A 25,631-nucleotide genomic window follows, 5' to 3' on the forward strand; every position below is an offset into this window, starting at 1 on the left:
AGGCACCCTTTTATATTTATTAAACAGTATATATATTGAACATCTTTCTTGTTAATACTTAAATCGTGAATATTACAGTTCTGAGTCAGATTGAGGCCTCAAGGAGCGTATGTTAGTGTCTGGTTAGGTACGTTCCACAGTTGTGATGTCAGCCAGGAGCACCCTGTTGCACTGAAATTTTAACTTAGCTGTGTTACAAATACATAAATTGTTTTAAAGTGGGACAGGTGACTTTTAAATTTTGGAGAATAAGCAGTTTAAAGAAAGCAAATGATGTTGGTAAAGTGCTACAACCGTGACTGTCTTGAAGACATGCTCATTGTTAACGGACCTCTTCTCTTGTAGAGCAAGGGCACCACACCTCTTGCTCCACCACCTAAACCTGTTCGAAGAAGATTGAAATCAGAAGATGAATTAAGGCCAGAAGTTGATGAACACACACAAAAGACAGGTGTCTTAGCTGCTGTGCTCGCATCACAGCCTTCTATTCCTAGGTAATCAGAGCTGTTCCTAAACAAACGTAATGACTAGGAGCAAAAAGTTCAGCACTTAACGTATCAAAATGAAAGAAATTATGGTCAGACTAGCTCTCTAGTTGAGCAGAGGTTCTTAGCTGCTCCTCTTTGAGAGTTTTCTCTTTTATGAATAGGTGTAATATTCTCCCCACTTTCCCCCTTTCCATTATCAGGTTCAATTCCAATTTCATTTTAACAACCTAACGCAAACCCTAGAGCAGATTTTTTTTTATTATGTTCAGTTAGCCACCATGTAGTACATCATTAGTTTTTGATGTAGTGTTCAATGATTCAGTAGTCTAGAGCAGATTTTTAAAATAATTAATAGTGTAGAGTAACACTAAGATTTTAACTATGGTTGTCCTAGACCAAGAATTGGCCAACTAGGGCTCCTGGACCAAATTCATCCCATGGCCTGTTTTTGTAAGGCCGAGAGCTAAAAATGACTTTTACATTTGTGTAAAAAAGAGAAGGGAGAGAGAAAGAAGAGAAAAAGACACCAAAAGCAAGAATATGCTGCAGAAATCATATGGCCCACAAATTAAAATATTTACTATGTGGTTGTTGATAGAAAATGGTTGCTGATGCCTGCTCTGGACTAACTAAAACTCAGGTGATTCTACAGAAGAAGAATGGAAACAATAACAATACTACTTAAGCTTCTGAAGCTTAGATACTTTTGGTTGACCGTTGAAACTGAGCAAGTGAGGTTGAGCTATGCTATTAAGGCAAAAGATGCTCCCTCTACTTTCTGGATTTAGAGGGCAGGGAAGAATGGAGAGAATTTAAAGATAAGAAATGACAGTCATGTTTTCTTGCCCTCTTTATCTTCTCAGGTCTGTTGGGAAAGATAAGAAAGCAATTCAGGCATCAATTAGACGCAATAAGGAAACCAACACAGTTTTGGCCAGATTGAATAGTGAATTGCAGCAACAATTAAAGGTATTCTGAATCTTTACTTGGGAAGTTCCATGGACTCAGAACATCTCAGTTAACTGGAACTTAGAAATGATCCAGCAACTGTTAGCTAGTATGAAACTTCCTGGGTAGCAAGAGAAATGTGTATCTGAAATGTTCTTTATGCCTTTGAATCTTTGTATATTAAAAGGAATTCTGTATACTCAGTTCTGATCTGTCTTGCCATATATATATATGTATATATATATATATGGCATCACTGTTCCTATAATGTTCCTGAACTTTCATAATGAAACCCAAGAGAGGAAATGTTGTGACCTCGGGTACCTCCAAGGTCATATACGTGGTTCTCTACACTCTTATTTAATTCTAAGATGATTTGACTATTGTTAGTTTATCCTTTTATCAAAGACTACTCAGATTCTATTAAAGGGAGTTGAACAGGTCTAAAGAAGATGGGGACAATTGAGATTTTGCATGTGAAAAAGGAAAAACAAGCCTTAAGTAGAAATGGTGCTTATGGCCAATGTGTACTCCCATCATTTATACGTGAGAAGAATAGGTTTGTTTTTCTTTCTTACTACTATGATTTCTTTGAATCTCTACAAATAAAAATTAGCCAGAATCATTTATGGTTTACCAACATTATTAAGCATTCAATTGTTGTAAACCAGTGGCCCTCACATCTTCATGTGTATATAGTTAATCAGGGGTTGCCTTAAAACGCAAATTCTGATTCATACTAGGTATGGAGCGGGACCTGAGAATTCTGCGTTTCTCGTAAGCTTCCAGGTGATGGAATGCTGCTGGACTTTTGGTCCAACTTTGAGTAGCAAGGGTGTAAACGACAAAAATGAGGAGAAAAGAGTCTGTGAAGTGTAAAATGAATGCAGAGTTAGTTTGTTCCCATAACATTCTGTTTGTATCCCTCATCTAGCTTTTATCACACTATCTGGAATTATTATCTGTCTCTGTCACATTTGGTTCTCTCTCCTAATAAAATGAACTCACTGAGAGCAAATCATCATTTTTTCTATTCAGGGTGACCATATATATGTTGTCCAAACCAAAATACTTTTGAGAGAAAAGAGAGAGGGATGTGTTACGTTCAGGCAGGACATCAGAAGTCAGCTGGGGCTTCCTAGATAAATTCATAACCATCTTGTTTCTATCCCCAAAACCTAGCACATGTTAGGATTTGATAAATATATGTGAATGAATGATATTTTTGTATAGCTCTTTGATCAAAGATATTTGTAGTCATTCTATGATCATGAATATGGTCTGTTGTAAAGGAAGAATGTAAAACTAAGGAAAGCTTGCTAGAACCATACCTTGACAATGAAAATTTTGTTGGCACATGTTTTTTTGAAGAACTAAAGCCACCTATAGAAACATGTATGTAGGAGCTATTTTAAAAATCACCTTTCTCATTATCTTGAACGAACAGAAAATAGGAAGTATGATATGAAATAGCAAGAGGTAGTTCTGGTTAAAACACAATACTATCAGCATGTCCGAGAAAAAAAAGAAAGTAGATGAGTTAGGATTCACTGGCTATGTGAAAAGACTGCTCAAAATCAACAGTGATTAAAAATTCTGATTGCAAAATAAATTTATTCTTTGTGAAACCAAAACTCAAATGAGATTTAGGAGTTGTCATGACCAGATATAATCACCGGGAAAAAGAATCTGTGTTAATTGATTCATCTATTACTGCAGGAGGTAGGCTTTATGCAAAATGCATGCATTAATAGCATCATTTGCAAATATTGGCTTTTCTAATAATTAAACAAGAAACATTTTATTACCCTGATTTATTTAATAAGAAAAAGATTTTAATTAAGATCATATTTTAATACTACCTATACATAAACTGCTTTGCTAAGTGAAGTATCCTTTTAAAATATGACTCTCCCTTCGTTGTCTTAACAAATTTAAATTGTGTTCTTGATGCTGAGTTGTTGTTAGATGTGCCTTCATTTTTATACACTTTGAAACATAATTTAACTTTGCATCTTTTTCAGGATGTTCTTGAAGAGAGAATTTCTCTGGAAGTTCAACTGGAACAGCTTCGACCATTCTCTCACCTATAAGCCAATTGCCGTTAACTGTGAACATACCCATTTTTAAGCAGTTTTGGGTTCAAGCCAATTTGGAGACCCAAACGTTCAGCTCACTGCTTAATTCAACATTAAATTTTATGATTCTGTTTTGCCCTATATGTTCACCTGTATTTAAGTATCTTTTATTTTTTAATTTCAACAATAAAAGGGTCAGGATGACTTTTCCTGGAGGATATATTGTGTTTGTTGGCACAGCCCACCCTTCTTATGCCATAGCATCAGGAATACCTGACAGTGTCCAGTATACTTATGTGGCCAGAACCTCACACTGATTTGATTTACAGAATGGCCTTCCTATTTATATCTCAAGCACAGACTGAAATATTTGCAAAAGGAGACAAAATTAAATTGTCAATTTGTCTTTTAGGTTTAGTATTTTACATTAAAAAATCTATATTTTGTAGAAATCTTTAAAATGAGCTTCCTAGTTAATTTTTGATTTGAAGGGACTATATTGGATGAGGCATTCTTTAACCATAATCTGCATTGCTCAGGAGTCACGTGGTACTTTCAGGCTCTTCCATGTCAACTTGGGTGTCAGATTTTATAATTTTCCCAGTGAAAATTGAGCAATTTCACCGGTAACCTAAAAATTTTGTGTGTGAAATTTTAACTCAGCAGTCATGTAAACTTAGGAAATGGCTATGAAGTCAGGTGTTAATTGTCCCCTAGAAGCAAAGGGAAAGTGTTGAAACCACAAACAACATAAGTACTGTCCACATTCAAACACCATTTTTTGCATGATTTATGCACTTAATTCTCAATTAGAGATTTATGCTTATCAGTCGCTACAGAGATTATTTTCAAGTAATAATGTTTTAAAACTTCTGAGGGCATTAATTATTCACGGAATAAATGGAAATTCCTTGATATTTCTAGTTTACCTTCAGCTATCTTGTCATTCAATCTTTGGCCATAGAGACTGGTTTTTCCTATTAACAGAGCTTCTGAAGTGCGCCCTATTCAGGATGATAAAATGTCTTAGGATTTGTTTCATATTATATGATATATACATTTTGATAACATATGTAAATTTGCATTCACTGCTAATAGCAGATATTCCCTTTAATGGTTTAGTGTGTCTGTGGATCATAGATGTTAAGCTGCATGGATAATACCGTAACGGAATCACAGTGATTTTACACTAATAAAACAGCACAATATTTTAATTTCTCTACATTTTTTAACAAGAATTTAAATTTTTAAGAATTAGAAGAAATTTATGTTTGTTATTGAAAAAAGAAAATGTTTAAAATAGCCCAGTTCACAATCCTAGACTCTACTAGATTTTTACTATCTTAAAGGAGAATATGAAACAAAAAGGAAACTGACAACTGAAAGCTTCCAAGATCAATATCTACTTCAAGTAAAAAATATTACTACTACTGCATACATCAGCAGAAATTTCCAAGTGCCTAACAGATTATGGCTTCAGCTTGTTAAATAATTAAATGAAGGTTTTAAAGGTACAGAAAACTACTGAACACGTGTTTTGCTGTTTCTCTTCAAACAGAATTGTCTTAATTTCTTTATTTTTGTTTTTTTTTTTTAAAGATCTTTATTTATTTGAGAGAGAGAGAGATCATGAGCAGCAGGGAGGGGTAGAGGGAGAAGCGGGCTCCCTGCTCAAAGGAGAAACTGCTTCTCCCTCTCCCCCTGCCTGCCACTCTGCCTACTTGTGCTCTCTCTCTATCAAATAAATAAATAAAATCTTTAAAAAAAAAAAAGGTGTTTTGTTTGTTTTTTCCCAACAGCCTTCTAATTTAACAATGTCTAATTTAACTTTTTAAAACTTCTTACTTGGAAGGTCTAAAAATTCTAATTTTGCAACCAAGAAACACTTAAAAATCACAGAAAACTTTTTAGTAACCTTTGTAGTGGTTTATTTTTAATGCTCTCTGGAGAGTACATTCATATTAAGGGCATATGTGACAGGTTTTTGAATAAATTGCCATTTATATTTCTTATACAATTTTAAAATCAGTGATTATATCATGAAAATTTATAAAGATACAATAGGTAAGTCAACAAAATATTTCTCTAGACCGATCATTTAAGAAACATTTTTTTATTCTGACGTTTTCATTAGATCATAAAACAAAACTTTAAATACACAATTATCCTTGTTCTGTCAAATTAATCTAAACAATAGTGTCTGTGAAAAATAACTACCAAAAGAAGTGCTTCAAAATTTTGGACTCAACTTGTTCTTACTTTACATTTCTTCATGTAGTTGAACACAGATGATAAAGCTTAAAAGTTAGGAGGGACTTTATGGGTCATCCTAGTTCATTCTCCCATCATCCATGACAAATCATCATTCTGCTTCCTACGGATCTTCTGGAACAGAAAATACATTGTCTTGCCAGGGAGAATAAGCGCCCATAATGTTTTCTCACTTCTCCATACTACTTTTGATTGCACTTTGGAGGACTGACAACCATAGGAATTTATCATCCTCAACCTCTGTAGCACAAATCCATTCACGTTTTGGACCATGAAGAATAAATGCATTCTTGATATCTGTAAAAATATTTGAGGTCTACTAATTAATCTTGGCAGGTCACAATCAAAAGAAAAAAATATTTTAAAATTCAAGAATTGACCAAGTCATCTTTAGGAACTTCATGAAAACTAAAAAGGGATTCCAATATGAGTCCAGTTTAGAATATAACTTCCTAAAAATACTGAATAATTCAAATATAATCTAAAAAATCTTATCTTTGTGATTGTTTAACTAGCAGGGTTTTTAAAATTTTTTTATTTATTTTAGAGAGAGAGAGTACAAGCAAGGAGAGGGGCAGGCAGAGGGAGAGGGACTGCTCAGCAGGGAGCCTGATGTGGGGCTCGGTCCCAGGACCCTGGGATCGTGACCCGAGCTGAAGGCAGACACTTAACCACCTGAGCCACCCAGGCACCCAAATTAGTTATTTTTAAAGACTGGTAGATGGTAGATGATGTCATGTTCTTTAACTCCTTGTCTCGGCCACTCCTGAAGGACTGGAACCAGTAAAGGTCTGCACTAAGAGTTGGTGCAGGTAGAGATGCTGAGAGCTAGGCCTGGACCACCTTGTCGGAATTAAGCCAACTATGTAGCTGAGTGCCAGCTGTCTAGCAGGTTACATAACGATGTTTTAGACAGCACAGCTGACTAAGGGGAGACTGAAAGCAGATGTCCTACCCTCTTTAACCATTCCCGGTGATTATAGATTACTAACCCATGTCACCGGAGTTTGTTTTCTAGGTGGAAATACTTATTTTCACCTTTGGTGTTCATTTTTTTCTCAGGCTCAGATTTAAAATGAGGCTAAAGCTAAAGGGAAGCAGCCCTTTTTTAAGGGTGAGTTCTTTATCTAAGTCCTTCGTTCCAGCTTTAACCGTAAGTCCTGCCTTGACGTGCGATGAAGAGTATTGGAACGAGAGGTATTCCATTCAGATTGTCTGGCCTAACAGAAACTGAGAAAAGAGAAGGATCCTTTTAAGCTTGGGAAGTAGCGTGTAGGATAATAACTAAAAATAGGCATGGTGGTTTTAAGTAGGATTTCTTTTTGTAACAGACGAGAGTTCTATTGAGGTTATTAATGAGTGAAATGTCTGTTACTAAACATCCTTTGCAAATCTGTCAATTACAGAAGTGTCAACTTGAATATGAATTTAAGGAAGAAAAGGTACATAGATTTGTAATAATCACTTAATCCTAGTGGAATGGAAACAGCATATAAAAATCTAAGATATAGTAACATCTATAGACAGTGTAGCCCTAGTAAAATGGAAAAGTGATAGGTAAAAGTATAGAATTGTAACATTTACAAGCAGTAGTGAGTAGTGGCTCTCCTGTCAGATTGCTTCAAAGAACTCAGGATGATGTGGGTTCATGCCTCCCTTTATGATTTTTCAGAGTTGTTTTCCTGATATGTAGGGTGCATGTCTGACAACGCCAGCGTTCCTTTCCTTTGCTATTTCCGATAGGTGCAAAGTTTACATTAATGAAATCCTAAAATACTTGAACTATTTGCAAACTTGCAAATGAAAATTCTAGTCCTTTTCCTACTTTATATTCTAATAGTTAATGAGCATTATATAATATAGCTTTCTAAAGGTCTTTAAGTCTTGGAAGAAAAAGAATACATACATTTGGAATCTGGAATATCCTCTACAAGTAACCTATGAAGGGCCACTGATGCAATGAACTGGTAGGTTGATTTTGAAGTCCTCTCAAATGGAGTATGAGATGTGCCCCGACTAGAAACAAGCAGTGCATCGTTGAAGAGGAAAAGACTGAGGTCACGGGTGTGTTCATAGAGCCTGTGTTAAAGTGGAGAAAGGTTACATGGACATACTTTGTTACACAATTCACCATCTTTGCGTTGATAAGCCAATAGTTGAGGCCTTTGCCCACTACAGACAGGTTGGAATGGCTCATTGGAGTTCTCAGTAGTTTTTCTCCTGGTGTGAATACTCCCTTCTGTCTCTCAGACCACTGCTGTGGGTGGGCCTCAAGGTTCCTGGTGGAATGGTTAGAACTTACCCACTGGACAAGCATTCAACGTAGGGATGTGGGGGAAAGAGACATTGAACTTTTCCTCCTTTACAACATGAATTATGCTAGAGCTGTGTTAAACCAAGTGTGGTATTTTGTATCTGATGTATTTGGGCAATCTGGGGAAAGTAAGTTTGGTTTGGTTTCATCTTCAGTGTAACAGGTTGGGGTAGAGAAAAGCACAAGAACCAATATGGCCCAAGGTATCTTAAGTACAAAGCAGGGAAAAGAAAAGCATTTAACTGAAGGTTAAAGGAACTAGGTAGGAAATTAGAATTTTTCTAATTTTGGTTGGAGGGAAATCAATAGATAATACACTTCATCAGTATGAAAGGTGAGAAGTAGCTCTTCATTTTCACTGAGATTGCTATGATGGTCAACTGAGGCATGTTTATCAGCAGGCAAAATGTCGTGCCCTCAACCTCCATCTATTACCCTCTAGACTGCTGTGTTGCTGGAGCCGGGTCTCCTGCTTGGTAGGCGCCAATGTACTCTAGTATGGGTTTGCTTGTGTGAGTACTCACCAGGGAGTCAAGCAACATGTTGGGGAGGAGCTAGGGGAGCCCTCCCCGCCCCCCCCCCCCCCGCAGTGTCCTCAACCCCCCTCCCCCCACACCAGGAGTGGCTAAGTGAAGCTAGCTCAGTGTTTTATTGTAGGGTAACCAAACATTTTTTCTCTAGAAGCATCAAGCAACCCTCAGTTACTCTAAGGAAGGGAGTCCATTTACTAGCTTGATGAACAGAGGAAGTCTCATTTTTTATCTTCACTATCTCTGTTTATTTTTTAAATTGTCAATTTAAATCTACATAAACTTTTACATAAATGCTAAAGTGGCATCAATCCATACCACTGGCTTTATTAAGTGTCCTTTTTTGTTTCACTTTTTCTTTTTGCTTGGCTCCCTCCTCCCTGCACTCAGGCCACCCAAGTTACCAAACTAGTACCTGTCTGTCCTTGTTTTCTTACTTGCTCAGGTAATCACACACATATGTACATGTATACACATCTATTTACAGGTAGGTTGCCATTATTTTACAAAAATCGTAACATCCACACTTTTTTTCTGCTTTTCTCGCTTAGCAATGGAAATCACTTCAAGTTAACTGGTATGGCTTTATTTATTTTTTAAGATTCTTTTATTTGAAAGAGAGAACGTGATGGGAGGGGCAGAGAGAGAGAGAATCTCCAGCAGACCCTACACTGAGCGTGGAGTTTGATGCAGGGCTTGATCCCAGGACCCTGAGATCATGACCTGAGCTGAAATCAAGAGTCAGATGCTTAACCGACTGAGCCACCCAGGTGCTGCTTTAATTTATTCTTTTTTAGTGGCCAAATAATACTTTATGGTGTGTGTAGATCATCATTTATTCAACTCTTCCCATTTTGATGCCCATTGGTTTTGTTTACAGGCTTGGGTCTCTTTCCTCCCTTCTCCCTTTCTCTCTCCTTCCTTTAATTAGTTCTTTATGGCCACTATGGGCAATGTTCGAATAAACTGATCTTTATTTATAATCAAATCCCTTACACGCGTTGTTATTTCTATCAGATAGGCTTCTGGGGGGTAGGATTGATTGGTCAAATGTTTTATGTATTTTTATCAAAAACCTCCAGATGACTGTCCATAAAACCTGCTATAATTACCATTTAGAGCCCACTTTATGTAGGATAATGGCTCTGACTTGTACATAGTACAAACTCTAATGTCCCTCTAAATTACCTGGAAATTTTTGTTAAAATGCAACTTTTGATGCCATAGAACTAGAGTAGCCTGAGGTTTTCTGCATCTCTAATAGCTCCCTGACAGTGCTGATGTGCAGACCACATTTTGAGGAGTGAGGCATTTAAATCATCTGTTACAACCATGTCATGCTAGGCAAAGGACTGGATCCAGGACTTAAACGTTTTTGAGGAGTACTATATTTCAGGTTCAGCTCTTCGGGGCGTGTTAGGCAGGTACCAGCTGTGTTAGGTGTGTGGATAATTAGAAAGGCAGTGGTCACCCAGCCCCTACAGCCACCTTTTCCTTTTTCGTGCATTTCCTTCCCATCTCTATGTGGTTATGATTTAGGCTGGAAGGAGTGGAATGCTTCACATATAATGACATCTTGCAAGAAACAATATTCTAGATCAAGTTGATAGGGTATTCTGACAATAATGGTGCATACAGAACTAGGGATGAGAGAGAGAGGAAGCAAGAAAGGAGATATTTCAATCTGTGTGTAATGGTCTATATGTGGTAAATGGCCACTCCCGTCCATATTCTTGCCCTTTTTTGGCAATTTTACCACATTACTTATGAGAACAATTATTTCTCCTATCATACCAGTTTAGAAAAATGTTCAAAGCTATAATAAAATATTGCTGTTTTATCTGAATTATCAGAGAATGTGCATACAGGTTTGCTTTAAAGAAGTGGCTTTGAAAGGTAAATAATCATTTTTTTTTTCTTTTGGAAGGTGTAACACAGAGTAGAGGTAAATCAAAGAATCCCAGTTTTGTGATCCATGCAGAGCGAGTGGGTGGTTGGCCCAGGGAAGGCAGATTAACTTGAAGTTGAGGCCACTTGTAATCAGAGGACATGAGCAGGGGAAGAGGCTTGAAAACACACAGAGGTTTTCATTATTTCGATCTGATTATGAGAATGCTATCTAAAATAAATCTAAGTTCTATCTAGAAAAATGGTTTTCAAAAGCCATTTACTAAGTTAAGCCCCTCCAGGGCCTCCTGGGTGATTCAGTCAATTAAACGTCCCACTCTTGATTTTGGCTCAGGTCATGATCTCAGGGTTGTGGTATCCAGCCCTGCGTCAGGCTCAGTGTGGAGTTCGCTTGTCCCTCTCCCTCTGTTCCTCCCACTGCTCTCTCTCTCTCTCTCTCTCTCTCCCCCTCCCTAAAATGAGTGGATAAAAATCTTTTAAATAAATAAGTCCCCTCGAGATCTCCAACAATTTTCATCCAAAGACAAGAAACACCAGAACCTTTTTTAAAAAAATTAATAATTCCTCTACATATGTAAAAGTAAGTAATTTCACCTCTCATATTGACATAATAGAGCAACTGAAGTGGAAACTATGGATCCTAATAGGGTTTCAGAAAGCTACTTCTGCTCATTCAAAAGAACCAACTCCAAGGGTAGAGTTTTTTTCCCTGAACTTGGTTGGATAGGATTTCTTTTCTTGTTCAGAAATAGGTCAAATGACTCAACAAAATGTAATAGGTCTATTATAGTTTAAATTCCTAACATCATTCTAGAAGTGTTTTATTGTTGTTTATTGTATCAGACTGCCAAAACGATGAAGTACCCAACTTCTATAAATACATAAAACCTTGAAAGGAATTTTACAACGTTAGGCATGAGCAGACAACAGCAAGCCATAGGTCCTCTGAGCTGTCCTGAGCCAAAACTGTAGCTCCTAAACATCCACACTCTGACCTAAGGAGTACAGTGGCTTTCTGAGTTGCCAGGCTAAGAGTCAATTCAGAGCCAGAGTCCAGTATCCCTGGGAGGCTGCCCCGGTAACCAACTGTAGGTCCCTTTGGGTAAGGCAAAAAGAAAATTTACAGTATGCATTTTTGGCAGTGTAATAGGGTTTTTCCTCAAGAGGACTTGGTCTGAGAAGTGGATGTCTCCCTGTGGTGATTCAAGGCCATGCCACTGTTCACCAGTCCTAGAGGGCTCCACCTTTTGTTGCCTCTGCATTGAGTGAGGAAAGGAGGAACAACAACAAAAGCCTATTTAAAAACCAGCAGGCTGAAAGTCACATCAATGAGAACTGGTGTTTCTGGAAGAACGATATTATAAAAGTTCCAAATTATGTAATATATTATCAAAGCTTAACATATCCCCAAATTCTGTGGGCTATATTAACAGAGGGACAAATACGTTCAAATTTCCCAGCTCTAAATGACCCTATGACTTCATCTCTACCCCAGAGGAAATTTTTTCATTTACAGTGCAAATATTGACTTGTTTTTTTCTGTGTCACAGCTCTCCTTTATTACTAATGTGTTTAGTACTTGCTGCTTGGTTGGTAAGTTTATTATGAGGAAGGCTCAGTTCATCTTTCCACCTGCTGGTCTAATCAGTAGATAGAGCACTGAGACTTGGTTTTGAATTTCAGACCAGAACTTATTCTGTGGCCTCAGACAACTTACTTAAATCCAGATTCCCACCCATAACATGGTTCCAGACCTACTTGCCTCAGCAAGTGATTGTAATGAGTGTATCAAATGAGAGAATGTAAAGAATATGGTAGGGGCCCCTGGCTGGCTCAGTTGGAAGAGCATGTAACTCTTGACCTGGGGGTTGTGAGTTTGAGCCCCATGGTGGGTGTAGAAATTATTACAATAAATAAATAAGTAAAAAGCATTAATAAAAAATATGGTAAATTATAAAGCCTTATACTCATGTAAGTCAGCATTTTATGTATAAATTTAAGCAGAGTTTTCTCTGAGTAGAAATCCCTAATGGAAGTCATGGGAGTGGGATTTCTTGAGTTTTATCTGATTTTCCAAAATGATAGAAAACAAAGTTGCAGACTAAAAATTCTATAATATCTTTTCGAATATGAACCTATCTTGCATTTACTTAATTTTAAATGTTAATGTAAAGTTACATTTACATTTATTGCTTGACAAATCACTGAGATTTTAACATAAATGTACCTCATAATTAGAGTGTAAAATAATTTAGTATTCTCCCATGATCCTCAAATTGTTAAGTGTATTCTCTGTTGTCCAAATACTGAAGTCAAGTCTAAATTCTAATAACTGAGCCATCTGGCTTCTGGTTGGACATGTAAAGAGCTTGCAAGTCCTAACTTGCATCCTCACAACAAAAAAGAAGCTGAAAAACTTCAACAGCTCTTCTTTGATCCATCAGAGAATTACGGTCACAAGGTAAACCAGAACCCCAAAAGCTGGAGAGACACACTGAACAGAGAAACACAGCTTACTGGAGGCAGAAACTCCCTGCTGGAGCAGTGAACTAGTTTTAAGATATTAAGAACCCCCGGAAGCCTAGCCTTAGGGGAACATTCTCTCCCCACTTGCATGAATTTAAAACTTGCATGCGTTTTACTTCCAGGAGCCCCACCAGGTTCTCACTGTGAAGATCAAAGAAAAATGTCTTCATTCTTCCTGATTTCAGACCAGAAAGGGGGAGGAGGTAACTTTTTTTGAAATGTGCCTGAAGAGTTCTCTTCTCCTTACCAAAGGACTTCCCTCAAGAGAAACTATTTTACCAGAATCTAACCAATATGGGGGAGGGGAAACACCTACCTCCACTCCCTTCCAGGCTTCCTGCCTCTTAGAGGTACAAAAATGAAAGGAAACAAAACAACAAACAAAAATGACTGAAAAAACACTGTGAAAGTCCTAGCTCAGGGCACAGCGCACTAAAAAACTAAGACCCAACCATGAAACTATAGAACTCTTCCCTTCTCCTTCCTTCCCGTTTGATATCACATCAATAAGAATTCCTTATAATGACCAGTGATCACAGCTAAAAAGAACTAGAAGGCTCAAACCCTATTTAAGGGATCTCTAGGGAAACTCAATGACAACAGGGGGGACAAAAAAGAACACCAAAATAAATTGTAGCCTCTGACACCACAGATACAACAAACAGTAAACACAGGCTAACATCTAGCCATATAAACATAAAACCTCACACTGAAGACCTATTTACCTCAGTTCCTTTTACCTAATACATTATGTCTAGCTTTCAACAAAAAATTACAAGTCATGCTAAGAGGAAAGAGAACAGTTTGATAAAGCAAACATCAGAACCAGACTTATATGGCAGGGATGTTGTTGGAATTATTAGACAAGGAATTTAAAATATTTACAATAAATAAGTCAAGGACTCTAATGAAAAAAGTAGACAACATGCAACCAAAGAACAGATTAGTAATAAAAACAAAGAAATGAAAACTCTAAGAAAGAATGAAAAAGAAACTAGAAATTAAAAACACTGAAATGGAAATGAATAATGCTTTTGATGTGCTCAATAGCAGACTGGACATAGCCGAGGGAAGAATCAATGAGCCTGGAGATACATCAATAGAAGCTTACCAAATTGAAAAGCAAAGAGAAAAAAATGACTGAAAAAGAAAGGAACAGGTTATCCAAGAAATGTGGGACAATTATAAAATGTGTACATATGTCTAATGGGAGTATCACATGGAGAACAAAGAGAAAGAAACAAAAAAAATACTTGAAGTGATAATGGCTGAGAATTTTCTAAAATTATTGACAGATTCCAAACCACAGATCCAGGAAGCTTAGAGAATACCAAGCATGGTGAATACCAAAAAATCTACACCTAGGCGTATTACATTCAAATTCCAGAAAATCAAAGATAAAATCTTAAAGAACCCAAAGAACAAAAACAAAACAAAACCCTACCAAAGAAGAACAAGAATAAGAATTACATTGGATGTCTCCTCAGAAACCAGGCAAGCAAGAAGAGAGTAGAGTAGAATAAGTGTTGAAAGAAAAGAACCCAGCAACCCAGAATTCTGTAGCCAACAAAATTATCCTTCAAGTGAAAGAGAAATAAAGACTCTCAGACAAACAAAAATCAAGGAAATTCATTGCCAGTAAACCTGCTTAGCAAGAAATGTTAAAAGAAATTCTTTAGAGAAAAGGTAAATTATGTAGGTCAGAAACTCAGACTTACATAAAAGGAGAGTGTTACCTTTATGAATACCTGAAGGTAAAATAAATTCTAATAATAAAAAACTGGAATAATCCCTAGCATGTCTCCTACTACACCAGCGTGTTTAGAATTGCTGGTTTGATAAGTAGTTTCCTTCCATCACTGCAGTTCATTTCTGTTGCTATTGAACAAAAACAACAAAACAAAGAAAACAAAAAACACTGTGATCGTGAGAAAAGTAACACAATTACATGATTTGATTTTCATTTAGAACCACTCTAGGCAAGAATAGAGGTGAAAGCTTTGGATTTCTTCCAGTCACGCCCCTGACCTACACCTTTGGGAAACATTCATTGAAATATTCACTGAAATAAGAGGCAAATCAATTTTTATTTCTTTTATTGGAGTTGGAAGAATTAAAGGAGTTTATTTCTCTCCATTTGGTTACTATTTGTTGAGTTGTCATCTTTGCCATTAATACTGAGAACACAGTTCTGCAAATAATTTTCCAACATAGATATCAGCAAATTATGGCCCCACCACTTGTTTTGTAAATAAAGTTTTACTGTAACTCAGCCATGCTCCCTCATTTATGCACTGTATTGTTTATGCAGATTGTATTATTCATGTGTTGTATCATTATGTTGCTGTTTTTATGCTATAATGATGAATTTAGTAGTTGCCACAAAAATCATCTGGCCAACAAGACCTAGGATATTTACGATCTGACCCTTTCCAGAAAAAAGTTTGCCCATCCTTGTTCTAAAAGAGGAAAGGGGATGCTAGCTTATGGAAATTGGCACCCTCCCATCTTTTGGTCTTAACACTACTGTGAGCACTGTGCAAAACAGATATGGTAAGACCTCAATATAATGATGGTCTCTTGGTGAAACCTTTTTAATACTAACCTCAATAACTATCAGGATAATTAACTGGTCTTCTCTTTTGTTATAGGTGAGCAAATCACTAACGTGATACCCACAACACTTGGATTTCCTTTCAGTAGGAAAGTGACCAACCTCAGAATTCCTGCTACTCTGCAGTTTGCGGTTCTGGCAGAGATAATGTATTTTCTCCCATTCTATCTAGTAGCTGCCTGGAATGTGAGTATGGTAATAAAGCACCTTATAGTACTGCAGGGGAATGTATGTTTAAGTTTTCGGTCCAATACAAAGATTTGTTGCAGACTTGTGTCAGACACTGTACCGGATCCCAGGTACAAGATGAGCAAGACATAGTCACAGCCATAGGATAGTTAAGTGTTTACCTTAAAGAGAAACTTACTGCCTCATCACAGCAGTGAAGTTGGGCTACATCTTGGACCCTAATCAGATATCTGTTTTCTTCTGATAGAGTCTATGAAACCAAAAACAAAATTAGAAACATTCATAAATTTGTAGAAAATAAAAAGTCCACTACTGCAGAACTGTTTTATACCCCAGAAGCTGTGTTGAGTAGAACTCAGTTTAATTATGAAAAAATGAATGTTTTTATTATTGACAAAAGAGGTTTTCTTTAGAAAGACCACAGAATTCACATGAAAACTATATTTGAAGGTGTTGTATAATTTTTAAAACTACTGAAATTACTGTTTTATTTATAAATGCTTTAAAAGCTTTCCTAGTATTTAAAAAAAAAAAAAAAGAGGGGATGGGAGCAGGTAAGAAGGGATTTATGAAGAAAAGGAAGTGAATGGATTGTTAAAAATTCAGAAGTTAGACACTTGTACCGATCTAGCCATGAGATGATCACTTAGTGTGAACAGTGATCCAGAGATAAGTTCAGACTCTGTGAGTTGCAAGATTTTGGACTTTTGGTAATCCAATCAACTCCACTCTCCCTACCAAAATGTGCAGATCTAAATTCTAACAAAACAGCTCCATCTTGTTTCCCCAATTTGACCAAATAAAAATGTTTCCAATCAATTGGCACTTTAATTCAACATAATTCATATATCGAGCTCCTACTATATGCTAAACATCAGAGGACAAGTAAGTCGTAGCTCATGCCTGATGGAGTTCTCAGTCTTAGGAACTAAGGGTCATAAAAAAGTGTGACAGAGATGTTCAGGGTGCTGCAGGATACCCAAGATGGGGGTGGGGGGACTCACAGCTGGAGATGTTGGGGAAACTTCACAAGGAAGATGATGATTGAACTGGATTTTTAAAGGATGAATAGTTTATCCAGTGGAGTGGGAAAGGAAGGCAATTTCAGAGAAGGAAAGCGTGGGCAAAGGTCAAATGTGTAGAGAAAGGCTAACATTATTGGAGCACTATGAGTAGATTTGTGTGATTTGATCATGAAGTGGTAGGCAAGGCAGTAAGAGAGAAGGTAGACTGGGACCAGATGATATTGTATAGGTAACAACAAACAGAGGACTCCTAAGATTTTTTTCAGATATCCTCAGGGCGCAGAATCCTACACCAGGCATTATGTACAGGAAGATATAAAACAATAGAAGACATGGCCCCTTTCCCCAAAGGAGGTCATGTTCACAGAAGCACCAGTCAAGGAGCTAAGACTGCAGAAAAGTTATGGGATGGGGTCAAGTCCACTTGTGCCTCTTCTCATTATGCACCCTTACAACTAGCCAGGATGTGAAATGTGGAAGCTTGCCAGCACATGGCACGTGGCGGGCATTCAACAGACGTCAGCGGAATCGAAATCTGCATGTCTCCTTTTGCCAGTAACTTGAGGTTATATTCATGAGCATGAGACGTAGTGAGCACGTCAGAATACGTACCGGGCATCCCCAGACTATTCTCTGTATTTCTGACAGCTGATCTTTCATACTGATGCTTTGCTTCATCTAGTAAACAAAGGGATTTTAGGCAAACAAAAATTGTGAAGTTTTTATACATAAAAATAGATTAAAATATTTTATGGCACTTGATACAGGGCTCAGTATTTTGATAAACTTTAGTAAAAATCTCAATTTCGTGTCCCCAGTGTTTTAAAAACAAAGAGGCAAGTGACAAGACTGTATTCACAAAGTATCTTCAGGGCAAAATAAGTTTTCAGTTCACATTCAGCCTGGATGCCCATGTAATATGCATATCACAACAATATTTTCAGAACAATAGTACTGTCTTCCAAGATGCTGAATTCTTTCAGAGAATAATTATGATTGCTATACTTACTGAGGCAGAAAAGGTAATTAATAAGAAGTACCTTCCAAAACAAACGATTTTACTTTTTTTCTTTTAGTTATCTAGAAAAATCAATCCAAATATTCAATTCTTCAAACTTTCATATTAATAAGTTTTATGGCACTTATCCAGATCTCTGAAAACATTCTGTCTCATGTTGTTTGGCTTAGAATAGATCCTCTTAGTGCTCAAAATCACTGAGCCCAATGATTTCACATTAAAAGGAGGAAAGACTTTGAAGAACACCACAAAAGGATAAGGTATTTCAGGATCTTTGAGTCAGTACCACAAAGCATTGTAACATTTGTAAAAGACACAAACTCTTATCAGCAACCAACCTGATCTATATAACTTTTATATTTTTTGAGTCGGTCAATTGCAGTGGTTACGTCCCCACGGTCAGCGTGTTCTGCGGGAGTGTGAAGCCTCAGTGCGTAGAGAAGATTAACATATTCTTCAAATCTTCGTGATGGGTACAAAAGCAGCTCCGGGAGGCTGTATGAGGCAGGGAAAAGGGAACCCTGGTTGCTCTCTGAAGGTCAAAGTGTGCCCTGTCCTTGGGGCGCCCCGCTGTGCACTCCCTCAGAACTTACCTTAGCATTTTGGTCACAATGGTCTTATCATGTCTCTTCAGGAAAGCTCGGAATGCTGGTATCATTTCTCTGCACTAAAGGTGAGCATTATGTCAAAATTTTGCTGTATAATACGGCTGAAGAGACTTCTGTTCCACCAGACAAGCATGGTCTATGATGCACTCAAAGCAGAAGGGGCAACAACTACATCTAACCAAAGCATGACTAGTACTTTCGGTGCTTACCAGTCTACTAAGTACAGTGTATTAATTATATCATAAAGTAACCCTATTCCGTGGGCGCCTGGGTGGCTCAGATGGTTAAGCGTCTGCCTTCGGCTCAGGTCATGATCTCAGGGTCCTGGGATCGAGTCCCGCATCGGGCTCCCTGCTCCTTGGGAGCCTGCTTCTCCCTCTGCTTCTCTCTCTCTGTCTCTAATGAATAAATAAATAAAATCTTGGGGCGCCTGGGTGGCTCAGTCGTTAAGCGTCTGCCTTCGGCTCAGGTCATGATCCCAGGGTCCTGGGATCGAGCCCCACATCGGGCTCCCTGCTCAGCGGGAAGCCTGCTTCTCCCTCTCCCACTCCCCCTGCTTGTGTTCCCTCTCTCACTGTGTCTCTCTCTGTCAAATAAATAAAATATTTAAAAAAAAAAAAAAAAAAAAAAAAGTAACCCTATTCCGTGAACTTAATCAGTATAGACAAAATAGACTTTGCAACCAGGTAGGCCTGGATTAACGTTAAAATTCTAATTTAATTCTATCTAATTCTATGTGACCCTGTCAAGTTATTTAACTTCTCTGAGCCTCAGCTCTTGCATGGATTACCTTACCTAACTCTTGTGGTGATGAGGGGAAAAATCCTATCCATAAAGTGCTTGTCAGGCAGTAAATGCTATCTCCACAGTAATAAGCTATTAATAGTATCCACTGTAATACTGTTGTTAACTATGTTTTCCATAGTAACATCATAAAGGGGCTCCACCGTGCTAAATATCTGTTTTAAAATGTGTTCATTCATCACCATTAGAGCACTCAGGAAGTGACCTCATTTTTCTCAGTACATACGTGCCTCAAAGATGCCAGAAATGCATCAAATATTCACTGGGTGTACTTATTAACAGCTAATGTTTACTGACTATTTATCTGCACACCCCATGCCAGTGAAATAGATATCATTATTATCCCTAACTATAACAATTTTGGTATCAATTTATGATATCACGTGACACGTTGGTCCCATTCTTGTCCTAAAGGTTGGTTCTCTGAAACTGCCTTATTCATGCAACTTTCACATAATTCAGCTGTCCGGCAGTATTTAAGCTCCCTACGTGAGGCAAGAATGATGCTACAAAGGGAGAGGTCTGAGGTCAGGACGTGTCCAGAGGCCTCCCAGCCCCCAGGCCTTGCCCTCAGGGCCTCAGTACGGACAGGTGGACGCAGCCAAAGTGAATATAGTAGACACTAGCAGAAGTGCAAGGGGCCGTCTTCTGCTGCCCTTTTGATGTAAATTGAAGAGGAAAGAAAGAGAGAGCTCACTGCCATCAGAAGACACCCGGCAAGAGCAGCGAGTGACGCAGAAGGGAGCTGAATATTCCAGCCCACACTACATACGGCTTAGGTCACGAAGGGAAAAATTGTTTATCATGAACTCTCAAAGGAATTCAAGACAAAGAAATCCTTAGTTCATGGTGAGATTTCACAAATGAGTGTCCTTATTCCAAGAAACATATGGATTATTAATTCCTTTTCTCCGGAAGAGAGTCAAACTTGTCAAGGCCACAGAGCAGTGAGTTGGCAGAGCAGAATCAGGGTTCTCAGTCTTGTTTCTCCCTCACTGTGAAACATTTTTCTGTAACTGAACCACAGAGTATCTGGGGCAGCTAGATGAAAACCCGGCCATTTGCATGATTAGTTCAGCCCAACAACCGGTCCCTGGGTCCTGCCATATCAAGCACTGTGTTAACCCTCAGTGATACAAAATTAAGTCAGTCAGGGGCCCCGTCCTCAAAGAGCTCACAGTCAGCTGGAAGCTAAGAGTAGGGAAGAAGTCTTTCCTGTTAATCCTAGTCCTTTGGATTGCACACAAAACTTCCTTTCAAGCTCAGAAAGTCTCATTCACGCCTGGATGGTAACTCAATCATTACCTTCTCCATAGTTCTCAGAACAACCGGGTAATTGTTGAAGAAATTGGTGTATGTGTTCAACTGGCTTCCAAACTTGAGGAATATTTCTCCCACGCAGTGGGCTGGGCCCCATTCCTGCAGTCTGTCTCTCAGGTTGTCTAGAAACTGCCTGCCATATGAGAAAAGCATGCCCGTGAAATACTGGCCGGGGATAACCTAGAAACTTAAAAAATAAAAATAAATTAGTTGTCATTAGTGCAGCCTGGCAGGGCTTTTGTCACATCTGTTTGCCTTGACACAGAGCAGGGCAGATTTGCCCAGAAAGGAGGAGGGGCGGGGGTGTGAGGAAGTAGGTTGACTCTGGTGGAATCTCGCCTCTTCCTCTTAATCCCCTGAGTGGGAGCCCTCGGCTGGCCTCCACAGTGCTGTCCCCTGACTGTCCCACTCCCATGTGGCCAGCCAGGCAGGCGAGGAAGGTTTCTTAAGGTCCTCAGAAGAGAGTGCTCCACTCGCTTCGAATGCCTACCTCCTGATTGGCCCTCTGCTGTGGACCTAGCGTTGTTCATCGTTCAGCCCTCACAGGCCTCAAAACTGGGAAAAGGCCTAGTTTAATCTCCTCCTTTTGTAGCAGCTGGGGCCCAGTGGGGGCGAGGAGCTTCCGAGTTACCCGGAGAGTTCCTGGCGGAGCGGCTCAGTCTGTGTCGTCCGCACACATGATCACTTTCCTGTGTCGATGGGCATACTTGAAACTGTACTGTCATTCAGCTGGCCCCCAGCCTTGGTTCCCTAAGCCCAGTATCCTAGTGACCCGATCCCATGAAACCCTTTGTTCTTTCCCTTCGCTCAGCCAGACACTGCTGATTAAGAACGGTGCCCGACAGCTCTCCTTCCTCTTGCCTTTGCGTGAACAGTACATGGAACACAGGACCCCCAGGCCCCGAGCTCCACTCCTGGAACCGGGGCGTGGAAATGAGGCAGGGGTAAGCCCCCGGGCATGGTGGTGGCAAGAGCCCTCTCCTGTGAGACGATCAGGGCCTCCAAGAAGGGGCTCCTCGGTACAACTTTTGAAACAGTTAAGTGTGGGTTCTTCCGACGGCATAATGAATATTTGAAAAAATACCTCTTCAGAGTTTACCTGTTGAGACTTAAAATCTGCAAAATATCAGAGAAAATGATGTGGATGTTTGCAGCACTGAGAATCGCTCTGTTTGATGACAACGCTGCTTTTAGGGGCGTTACGTAGACATCTCTCACAATTTCCAGCATCTGCACATATTTTCTCTCGCTCTCTAAGAGTTCCCCAACAACTCTCGATCGCTTTTCAGCTGAGTCCATCTGGAGCTTTCTCTCCTGTAGAAAGGCATTAAGAACTCATAGGGAAAGCAGAATGACCCCCGGTTTACAGCCTCAAAGAGCCTGAAAGTCAAAGAAGGTAGAGAAATGACGGGCTGAACAGTCAGGCAGTGACTCTGTGAGAGTCCCTCTTTGGGATTTGCGCTAAACACGGTTGAAGGGGACCTTGACAGGGGACTGTGGTGGACCCTGCTGGCCACTGCTTGACACGCTAGAACCAATGAGGCCCTCACATCAGGCCAGCCTCATGCCCTAGCAGAGATGGGGCTTTTAGTCTTGGATCCTGAGGAGGGCAGATTGAGGCCCAATGTTTATCCATCTATCCACCCCAATACGTATTCAGTGACATGGGCTCGGTGCTGACTACACAATGGTAGGAGGACAGTCTTGCCTTCATGGGAATGACGGTCCACTGTGGAAGCCTTTGGGTTGCCCACTCTTGATTGCTTTCCTATTTCTTCTTCCTCAGTGTTTTACAGATTGATTTATAGTGTTTTATTGATTATCCTGCAGACAGAAGAACTGAAATGAGCTAGCCCTCTCCTTATCAACTAATCTGCTTCTCACAGGCATTTATGAAACCCTAAACTCAAGCTCTTCTTTCCATATTTAGGAAAAAGGACCCTAACATGGAACTGTGAATGCATTTGGCTAGGTGGATAAATGTCCTGTTTTCTATATTTCAAAGTCCTGTTCTATCCTTTAATGCAGAGGGAAATATCATACACTGGTGTAAAGAAGCTCCCCACCCTATTATTATGTATGCTATGGAGACACATGGAGAAATGAATTTTCAGTACTGGGACTAGGTAATTCTTTTTCTTTATCTGTATTTTTCAAAGGTTGAAAAACGAGTGTCTAGAATGAATATCTAGAACACAATTATAATATTTAAATTTAAAAATTTTAATGGCCTTGTATTTGAGCCTAGAACTATTAATACTCTTAGAACAAAATTTCTTCTTTTCCCTTCAGCCCTAAATATGCCCCATAGTGCCCCAAATAAAATATGACAATACTAAGTGTAATGCCATGTGACCTTCACCCAAAACAAATCAACCATGACTTCATGAACTAAAATTAAAATGTAAAAGTAATTTAAGAGAAAAAACAGAAAACTCACTCTATGAAATACTATAAACACACTGTTCTTGGTTAAGTTTTACCTAATGTGTTAAAAAAAAAATACATTTGTATCCCACCTGGCTGCTGGCTTGGAGCCCATATTACATTTTTATGCATAAATTTTTTTTTAAATATTGGAGTTTTCCAATGTTTATAATCATTTTGAGTTAAGGTTTCAGTTGTCAAACCTTTCGTTGTTATCTTCAAACCAATGTCAGGTGTTATGACCACCAGTGAGACGAGACATTATCATATTCACGGCCCGACGCAAACCCCCTCATCCTTGGTGATTCCTGGGGGGTGGATCTGAGGGTGTGCGAGCGCCCAGGCTGCGAGGCCCACACCTGCACTGCACACAGCAGGTGGATTTGCCCAGCGTGTGGAGGGGCTGGGAAGGAGCCCCAGGACTGAGCTTCAGACCTGGGGCTTCAGGTATCTTTCTCCCCTGGCTGTCTGACCTTAGGGAAGTCATTTAAAGTGTTCTAACTTGAGTTCCTCATCTACAAAATGTGGTTGCTAACGTCTACCTGAAAGGATTCTGAAAACGAAAATACGATGATGAATTCACGAACGTGTTAGGGCCAGACAGGACCACGCCTCTGCTAGTCTGCACTACCCTTTGCAAACAGAAAGTTATATTGATCATACTCAGCCTTTGAAATCAGACCACCAGTTGGTGGGTCAGACCCTTTATGTGCATGGGCCATTTCTTTAAAATTCTGTCCTCATGTCATATTAAAAAATCAGAGTAGCGCCAAGATGGCTCTTGTTCCCAAGATGTTACATTTCCATCCTCTTGGTTTGACTTCTTTTCAGACCAGGGCTTACTCAAAAAAGAAAAATCTACCCGTTGGATTCCCCCCTCAATTATATTTAGAGTTTTTTTTTTTTTATTCCCCTTAAGGGAAACTTTCAAGAAAAAAAGGACTAACCAGAATAAAGACTGAAGCCTTTTTTTTTTTTTTTTTTGGTCAAGAGCAAAACAAATGGAAAATTCTTACTGTGTAGTGATTGGCTTACCAGCTTAACCAGCATCTCCAAATTTGGATCGTTTTTGCTGAGACTTGATTTTGTGTCCTGTGGGTTGTCTTCTAGAACATTTCTTTCCTGAGGATTCAAGGCAGGCTTGATTATCTGGGGGCAGGCCTTGGGCTGTCTGAATGCCCAGTGGGTGCTGTGCCCACAGGAGGTCTCCAGGAGCTGTCTGCCCTCAGCCTCAAGCACACTGTACCCCACACACAATGAACGAAGCACTTGACCCATGTGATGCCTCTCTTAAATTAAATTTTATGTTAAAAAATAATAATAACCTTTAGCTTCCTAAGAACTGCATTATACTTGAGAAATGAAATTCAGGGCAGCCCCCTTTTCCCCCTGGGAGGCAGGGGACTGACACTCAAGGAATCCCACACATTCCAGGCTTCTGCCTCATTCTGCTCTGTCCTTTGTCAGCTGAGGGCAAATGGCTCATCTTACTTTTGAAACTGCCAGAAGAAAAAGCTCACAGCACTTTGTCAAATCCACCCCTTTTTTTATCTAATGAAAATGGGTCAGAAACAGTTCACATGCTCTCTCTAGACCTATTTCCACATTTAAATATAGCTTATTCTTTCTTCACTTTCCTTGTTCGTTGTTCTTGTGGCTTCTATATAAATTAGCACATTAGAAAAAAATAGTCCTGGGGCGCCTGGGTGGCTCAGTCGGTTAAGCCACTGACTCTTGGTTTCCGCTCAGGTCATGATCTCAGGGTCGTGAGATGGAGCCCCGTGTCAGGCTCCGTGCTGGGCATGGAGCCTGCTTAAGATTTTCTTTCTCCTCTCTCTCTCTTTCCCCCCACTCCTCAGCTCTATCTCTCAAAAAAATAGTCCCACCTGCTGCTTACTTACAAGGTCCATTCTAACAATGGAACAATGGCCCCGCGTTTGTGGTGAGAGCTAATGGATGATTCCTGGTCATCACGGCTGCCTTTTCCAGTCAAAGATAAAACTACTCATGGTAACCCCTTGAGAGCTAAGGGTGAGACTGGAAGAAAAACATCAATTTATAACCAAGACGTTTTTGTTTTGCCTTACTGTCCTCAGGCAGAATGGGATTTTTATTTGGTATGTGCAGCCGTTCTTTATGGCTGCCCGAAGCCTTTATCTGGGAGGCGCGGTCCCCAGCGCGGCCGGCCGGCTTCTCCCGGGTTTGCAGGAGGCCCCTCCTGAGCCGCAGCACTTGGCCGCGGCCCCGGTCCCGCACCGTTTCTTCTCCTTTAGCCCTTTGTGGCCGTCCCGGATCAGCCTGGCATGCGCTGAGGCTTGTGCTGGGGGGAGGGGGCGGCGGGGATCTCCTGTGAATTTTGACAAAATCGTTCCGAGTTTCTAAGAAGGGAGCACACTCTCTTCTCTCCGAATCAGTACTAGTGCTGGTCATTTGTGGTAAGCGGTGGCAACACTGGTGGTTCTACAACTAGGAAGAACTTCTACTACAGGTAGAAGAGGCTGCAGACATAAAATGAAAATTAAATTCAAACTGGCCCAAGATGGAGAGAACGCAAACCGCACAG

At 39.5% G+C, this 25,631-nt stretch overlaps 2 protein-coding genes across 7 annotated transcripts in view; one reads left to right on the top strand and one right to left on the bottom strand.

Moving 5' to 3' along the window:
- Positions 1-5,148, top strand: part of REPS1 (RALBP1 associated Eps domain containing 1) — an 86,135-nt gene extending 80,987 nt beyond the window's left edge. For all 6 annotated transcript variants that reach the window (XM_032407784.1, XM_032407785.1, XM_032407787.1 and 3 more), the window contains 3 exons: positions 346-494; positions 1,352-1,457; positions 3,461-5,148. In XM_032407784.1, the coding sequence (XP_032263675.1) occupies positions 346-494; positions 1,352-1,457; positions 3,461-3,529 (324 nt within the window). In that variant the 3' untranslated portion in view covers positions 3,530-5,148. The remainder of the gene's footprint in view (positions 1-345; positions 495-1,351; positions 1,458-3,460) is intronic.
- A 147-nt stretch (positions 5,149-5,295) lies between these two features.
- Positions 5,296-25,631, bottom strand: part of ECT2L (epithelial cell transforming 2 like) — a 72,575-nt gene continuing 52,239 nt past the window's right edge. The window contains exons 14-22 of the mRNA XM_032407790.1: positions 24,104-24,190; positions 21,741-21,955; positions 20,627-20,774; positions 18,503-18,576; positions 18,248-18,404; positions 17,504-17,569; positions 16,028-16,116; positions 7,692-7,864; positions 5,296-6,082 (exon numbers count right to left, since the gene is read on the bottom strand). Coding sequence (XP_032263681.1) covers positions 5,955-6,082; positions 7,692-7,864; positions 16,028-16,116; positions 17,504-17,569; positions 18,248-18,404; positions 18,503-18,576; positions 20,627-20,774; positions 21,741-21,955; positions 24,104-24,190 — 1,137 coding nt within the window. The 3' untranslated portion in view covers positions 5,296-5,954. The remainder of the gene's footprint in view (positions 6,083-7,691; positions 7,865-16,027; positions 16,117-17,503; positions 17,570-18,247; positions 18,405-18,502; positions 18,577-20,626; positions 20,775-21,740; positions 21,956-24,103; positions 24,191-25,631) is intronic.

The sequence above is a fragment of the Phoca vitulina genome, unplaced genomic scaffold, assembly GCF_004348235.1.
Source record: "Phoca vitulina isolate PV1807 unplaced genomic scaffold, GSC_HSeal_1.0 scaffold9, whole genome shotgun sequence".
NCBI classification, from domain to species: domain Eukaryota; kingdom Metazoa; phylum Chordata; class Mammalia; order Carnivora; family Phocidae; genus Phoca; species Phoca vitulina.